Source organism: Corvus kubaryi, unplaced genomic scaffold, assembly GCF_017639235.1.
Source record: "Corvus kubaryi isolate FWS band 111438036 unplaced genomic scaffold, C.kubaryi_AGA036_p1.0 78, whole genome shotgun sequence".
Taxonomy (NCBI): domain Eukaryota; kingdom Metazoa; phylum Chordata; class Aves; order Passeriformes; family Corvidae; genus Corvus; species Corvus kubaryi.
In genome coordinates, this window is record NW_024582065.1 from 9,351,853 (window position 1) to 9,358,789 (window position 6,937).

The 6,937-nt window shown below is 42.5% G+C and overlaps 1 protein-coding gene across 5 annotated transcripts in view; it reads right to left on the bottom strand.

The window, feature by feature from the left end:
• The window catches only part of DENND1A (DENN domain containing 1A), a 159,585-nt gene extending 153,083 nt beyond the window's left edge, over positions 1 to 6,502 (bottom strand). For 4 of the 5 annotated variants that reach the window (XM_042052484.1, XM_042052483.1, XM_042052485.1 and 1 more), the window contains exons 1-2: positions 6,341 to 6,502; positions 493 to 563 (exon numbers count right to left, since the gene is read on the bottom strand). In XM_042052484.1, the coding sequence (XP_041908418.1) occupies positions 493 to 563; positions 6,341 to 6,357 (88 nt within the window). In that variant the 5' untranslated portion in view covers positions 6,358 to 6,502. The remainder of the gene's footprint in view (positions 1 to 492; positions 564 to 6,340) is intronic. The other variant, XM_042052486.1, reaches the window with a different exon arrangement.
• Positions 6,503 to 6,937: the final 435 nt, after the last annotated feature.

Consider the following 6,937-nt stretch of genomic DNA (forward strand, 5'->3'; position numbering starts at 1 on the left):
AACCAAATCGTAAGCTGCATCCATGCCTAATTTCCAGATAAAGTCATTTGATCAAAGCGAGAATTCTGGGAGCAGATAAAAATACTTCTGTAGACAAGTAAGAAAGGGGAAGTAAAAATAAATTCCAAACAAGATGTTTTAAGAGTATTTTTTTGATTTAAAACGACCTTTTTTTTTACATAAGCAGTAAATACCAATCTGAAAAAGAACTTACTTTTTCAACCTAATCAAGAAAAGAGTCATTTATATTTTACAAGACAAAAGGAGACAAAACAGTCAAAGAAACCTGAAAATCGTCCACAATCAGGTGGTCAGAAACATGCATTTCTCATTTTTAGTCCTAACTGTAAAAGATTCCCCAGAACCAGTGATTACGATATTTTTAAAAGCCAGAACAGCATCATACTAAATATACTTCATTATCTCACAATATGTGGTTCTTAAGAATAGTTTTAGCCAATAAATAGGTAGAACTACAGTGCAAAACAGTACCTTTCCCAACGCAACTGATTCCTGAGTGGGTCACTTCTGCATACACCTCAAAGGTAGTTTCTGGATTTTGTCTGTAACAAAAGAAAGGTATACAGCACACTGAGAATTTGGTTTAAGTGCACTTGCAATGAGGCAGTCAGAAAGGGTTCTCAGCATGCACACAGTACAATGACAACTAGAGAATCCCTATTTCTTGGTTTACAGCCTTGGATGATTTCTCATCAGACCTTTCTAAAGGTGCTAAATACAGGGATTTTTTCAGGAAAAAAAATGTCCTGGAAACTTTTCACCAAACTGAAAAGTCACATTGCCCAACACTGAACAAACAACACCCAGATTCACATTTTCCTTACTGTGATCCTTCAGTTCAACATGATGACATCTATTTGCCCAGGAAAAAGGGGGGGAAAAAAGAAGCTGCAGTCAAGAGGAGGCAAAGTCACTTTCTGCTCACACTACTGAAAAACTTAAGAGGCTGTATTTCGGATGAAGACAGCGCCCCTTTTTAATACCTGTCAAAATATTTCTACCTCTTTGTCAAAAAAAGGCCATGCTGGAGAATATTACAAATGCACACGGTTTGGTCTCATGAGACTCCAGAGTCTTAAATCCAGAAATTTGTCAGATGCAAGGAAATAAGTGCGATAGTCAAAAAGCATACCAAATTGAGCTACAAGATGTAAATGATCCTTGAGGAGAGAGATTTACTCTGGTCAAGAGTTATAAATATACCAGTAGTAAAAGTAAAAAGTTAATGATATTACTTCAAATCAAACAAACAAACCATTTAGTGTATAATTTTAGTCCTTACTCATTTAACTCTATAAGTGATGCTCTGGAATTCCATCTTGTAATGAGCATGTAAATGCAGCAGGTGATTATATAAGAAAGAATACTTTAATTCCTGACTAACAATTTTAGATACTCCAGATATTTTTTATGAGATTAAAGAGACTGTAATTGTCTAGCTACTGAAATAAGGATTTTGCAGGTTTGAACATGTGACACTTTATTCTTAGACTTTCTGGTTAAAATCAAGAATCAAAATTGCATAATTACTGCTCCAAATTTATGGCTGCCTGTATAGTGATAATATTGTCTCCTATGTGTTAATGCAAACTAACATTAGAAAATTGCTGTGGTATAATTTACTTGTGAATTTTGTAGCTCCCTTACTGCTAAGGACAAAAATAATGACAAAACCCATAAATATATATGCTAGAATTCCTAACTGAATGATAATTTAAAAAATTAAAGTCATCTTACCCAACATCTCAAACCAAACATATAAGCATGTCAAGGAGTTCAGCTTACTCTTCAGAGAATTTCTATTATTTTTAATCCTACTTTAACACCAAAAGGATTAAGGAAAACATTTCTAACCATGCCACAGGCCCACTTAGCTTAACTCAAGTGGCTTTAAGCCAAACCCCACACCTATTTAAACTGACAGAAAAGCTACCATTGCTTTCAGTAGCACAAGATCACACTCCTCAGTTTTACAGAGCACCTCTCAGGAGCAACAATGGTTCACAACTCATTTAATGGTAATTTAATTTGCCACCAGTTCCCAACTGATTTGTCTTAAGTAGCTGTTTTTTTCAGAAAACTACATTCATAAGTTATGAGAAATCCAAAGTCAGCTATTATTGTGCAATATAAACCAAACTTGCATAATTCTTGCTGTGCTACTCGAGTTGTGGTACAAAATCTGCAAATACTGGGGTTTAGCTACATTCCAACAGGCATGGTACAGGGTGAGGACGAAATGATACCCACAGAGCACCAGGAATGTATTTTTCCTTTCATACACATTGCTGGGCAGCCTTATCATACCCTCCTTGTTTGTGTCTTTATTTTTAGCACCATGTTTTCTTAATTAAAAGTTTATAAACTTTATATTTTTACAGCTAATGGTTAAAACAACAAACACCTTTTTAGTATTATGTTAGAACCCATGTTCAAATTCTTAAGTGAAAGCACTGTGTAACACAGCTGGCAGGAGCACGGGCTATATACCAGAACTTTCAGACAAAAAGACATCACATTTTGTATTTTAATTTTCCATGACAAACATCCATTTATTTCTACGAACAGTGAAATTAAAGTAGCTTTCCCAAGTGAGAAACTCAGTATTAAAGGCTGCATTCAACAACCAACACCTCAGTATGAGAATGAAGTCATTGTTGGATGGTGAATATTTTATAACTTTTCGGAGGCATTAAGGAAACAAGTCACTATGAGACTTCACACAGTTTGCAAATACAGCATAAACATGATCATAAAATGTATATTCTGCTGTCCAATGTCACCTGTGCATTGCACTGAAACCCCAGCCCCTGCAATCCTCCACAGCACAAGAGCCTTGAACACACACACCAAGTTTTCCCTCCTCCCAAAAATCACTTACAGACCCATGGTAACTTATCAAGTGAACAAACAGATGCAATTAAAAAAAAATACATAGGACACAGAGGTACAAAATTACATAGTACCTCATTTATTTGAGAACTAGGTAATTTCAGAAGGAAATACAATACTTCCTTGTAAACACAAACTTAGGAAAGAGCTGTATGAGAAAATAATACTTCTGTGATAAATGCTAGTTGTATGAATTACTTCAAATCTCTGATGGAGAAATAACTTCAGTATCAAAGCAATCAATATGAAATTCAATTTTACACTGAAATAAGATATTTCAAATAAGTAATTTATGTACCTTTTATGACCAAAAATTGTGGTTTTTACCAAACTGTAACAGGTTTATGCAGAATAAAATTAAATCAAGTCCTTCTCCGAAGCTGGATGGCTGGAAATACACACTTTACACATCTACAGCCTATTTCAATTCTGTCAGGAGCATTTTTTTCTACACATAGGAAAATGCAATAGCACTTATGACAGAAAGTATCATTCTGCTTAAGAACTGAGGCATAAGACATTGCCTGATAATTAATTGTCTTGTAACAAGACTTAGTTGCTCAATTCTTGCAGAAAATAAATTATTAGCAGAAACCTGTAATCACTAATTCAATTCAGAAACTACAACTGAAGCCTCGATTAGTTTCCATATATTTAACTTTCTTGCCTGGTATTCCCTAGGTAGATACTATTTCTTCTTAGTATATGACAAACGTTTTGTTAAATCTCTGAAAGCTTTCCCAGACGTACATTGGTCATCTATTGTGTCACCAGTGAAATACAATCACCTCTGGAAAGGAACATGCCAACTGTTTTTACAGCGCAATGCCATTCTGCTGAACAGATTGATAACGACACATTATTTAAGATAAATAAATAAGAAATCCTTTCCGTCTTGTAACACGGAGTACAAAGGCTGTCAAGCAATGACAGCAGCAGGTTAACAATGCTCCTATCCTACCTCACCTGGCTGGCACGGAGTGCCTGGCACATTCCCTGAGACGTGCCCCGACAGAGGATTAACCCAGCACTGTAACCCAACACTCAATTCAGCTTTTTTTTTGCCTGCAGCTATACAGAAGCCAAAAGCTTCCAGGACTGCTGGCAACTCCTTTATTTCTTTCACTTCAGTCTGATGCAGCTACTGATACTTTTCTCTAAGCAATCTTTCACTCAAATGACTCGTTACTATACACTCATCAGAAATCTAACTGACAGATATGCCCAGGTTTCATGCAGAGTCTATCACAGTGTGTGTAAGGGATCCTGTGCCAAGCAGTTTAATAGTCCTCATAGTTATCAATCTATTGCAAGAAGCAAGAGGCCCGACTACTGGATGTTTACTGGGGCTCCAGCACATACTGGTGACACCCCTGAAGGAGATGTGCCTCACCCCACCCAGTTATCAAACAGTTCTCTCATTCACATTCCCAACCTGTCCCAAAAGGAACTTACCAACTTTAAAATCTTTGCTGGATTAAACATCCAGCTCAGAAAGGCAGACCAGAAAAGCCTCTTATTCAGACAGGCTCTCTCACTCTGTATATGCTAAGATTGTTTTGAAAATTGTCCTTACACTACTCGGGCACAGTGTTCTGTCCAAAGTGGAAAAAGGCAGTTTATTACGTGCTGCTCAAGGCAACGTTGCTTAATCACTCAGCAGACAAAATGCTTTCTCAAAAAGTCCAAGAATGAAAAGCAATGTTTACCTGGGTTTATTACCTCTGTTATTCTGGTGATTGGGAAAGACATGGGTTTTACCCACAGTCTTGAAAGACAAGTTCACACTGAAAGACTTTGCACAGAATAAGCCCTAAACTCTGCTGGCTGCACTAAATATTCTAACGGCTACATCTCCCTGACACCAGTTTCTAGTTGGAGCATCTCACCTGCCTGATGACATTCTCATTTAGCAAAGTCTACTCAAAGCCACTGAAGCCCAATCAGCAATCACAAACCCAAAGATGGAAAACACAGCTTGTGGGTTCAGTGGGCACACAAAAGAAACTGCATTTAAAGTAAGCATCAACCTCTTAATAGATTTAAGATAAGATCATCATAAGAAGTCATTTTGGATCATAATCTTAAAGCGATCCAAGCAAGGGTGATTGCTGCAGGGTCTGAAGGTGCAAGTTAGAGATACAGCCTGATCTGCTGCCAAAAGACCTACAGTTTTCAATTCTACCTGTATTCGACTGTAAGAGTTTAACCAGTTTCCCAGGCTTTCATTTCTCTGCAGCAACAGATGATAACACATACACCAAAAATGTGCAAAACTCATGCCCACAGTATGCTTAAGGAAGGAAGGAAGGTTCATTCCTGAACCAACCAATTGCCACAGTGCTATCATTACAAACACTCATTATCTGTTTACATTTTCCTAAAACACGTGGCTGAAAAGACATGGTTTCATCTATCCAGCCTATGGACTTGGGAACATGAAGATGTGTCATCACACAAACTATGTCCCCTCCAGTCTTGTATTCAAGTTAAACAAAAGGAGCGAAAAGTTAAAGCCCAACGTAATCCTGAATATCACTGTGTTCAAGAACGAAAAATAATTGCTCAACAGCACCTGCTGAAACTGCTGAATAAAACAGCATCGACCTGGGTCTCTCCACTCTATAACCCTTCCATACACAGAGATGTCAGCATTCCCTGCTTGGCAATAGCTTTATTACACCTCTACCTGTGTCCAAGGAACTGAATTCTCCTGGAATGGCATATGAACGAACTGAGATTTTTAATATGACTATACCAAACATACCAACAGGGCTTACCAATAAATCGACCACCAGTTTTATGAAAACTAAAAAAAAACACTGAGGGCATGGACCTGCAGGCCCAGCACATCAATCACTTGCATCACTCTTCTCCTACTCCCAAACCCCTTTGCTAATGCACTTGGGATATCTCCCAGCCAGACTGTAGTCCTTCCGTCAGCACACTCTAACCTGGGCAAATAAAAGTGCACTCCCTCGATCCCTCCACACCCCCGAACAGGCGTCGCCTGTGCTGGCAATGAAGATGTTCCCAACGCAGCACCCCCGCTTTCCCTCAGGCCTGCACCGATAACATTGCACTGCCCTCCCCGCCTGGCCCTGAGAGCGGGAGGGGCAGGGGGGTTGGGTGTGGAGCAGGGTCGGCTCTCGTCCCTCTCCTGGGGCAGGGCCGGAGGGTCTCGCCGGGGTCCCGCCCGGAGTTGGGGTCGGACGGCCCGTCCTGCCCGTCCCTCCCGCCCGCGGGGCAGGGAGCGCTCTCTCCCCTTCCTTCTCCCTCTCCTTCTCGCCCAACCCGAGGCCCGCGGGCTCGGCCGGGGTCCCGCCCGCGCGGCCTCACACGGAGCGGAGGGAGGGCGGGGAAGTCAGTCCCCTTCTCGCTCTCCCGAGGGCCTGAAGCGGGGCTGAGAGCTGCGGAGGGCACTCACTTGATCCTGGATCCCATGGTCTCCGGGGGGCCGCATAGACCCGGGGCGGAGCGAGACACGGGCGGGGGCCGCAGGGCCGCGCTCTGTCCGCCGCTCGCCCCTCACTCCATCCCGGCCCGCGCCGCGGCGCCCCGGCCGAGTCACGGCGCGGGGGCTGCCGGGAGCTGTAGTGCGGCGGGGCCCGGGGCGGGCGGTGCGTCCTTGTCCGGGAGAGCCGTCAGGGAAAGGAGCGGGCTCTGCTCGTGGTGCCGAGCCACAGGAAAACAGGGAACGGGCAGAAACTGATGCACAGCAAGTTCCACCCGAACACAAGGGAGAACTTCTTCACTGTGCGACTGACTGAGCACTGGAACAGAGAGGGTGTGCAGTCTCCCTCACGGGGAATATTCCAGAACCGTCAGGACACAATTCTGTACCGTGTGCTCTCATGACTGGACAGGGAGGTTGGACCAGATGCCCCGCTAAGGTCCCTTCCTACCCGACCTATCCCTTGTCTCTGTGACCGCGGCAGGGAGCGCCGGGGATCGGCAATGGCAACGCTGACGGGCCCCGCTCCCCTCAGGGAGATTCAGGCGGGACAGGCCGCGCTCCCCTCAG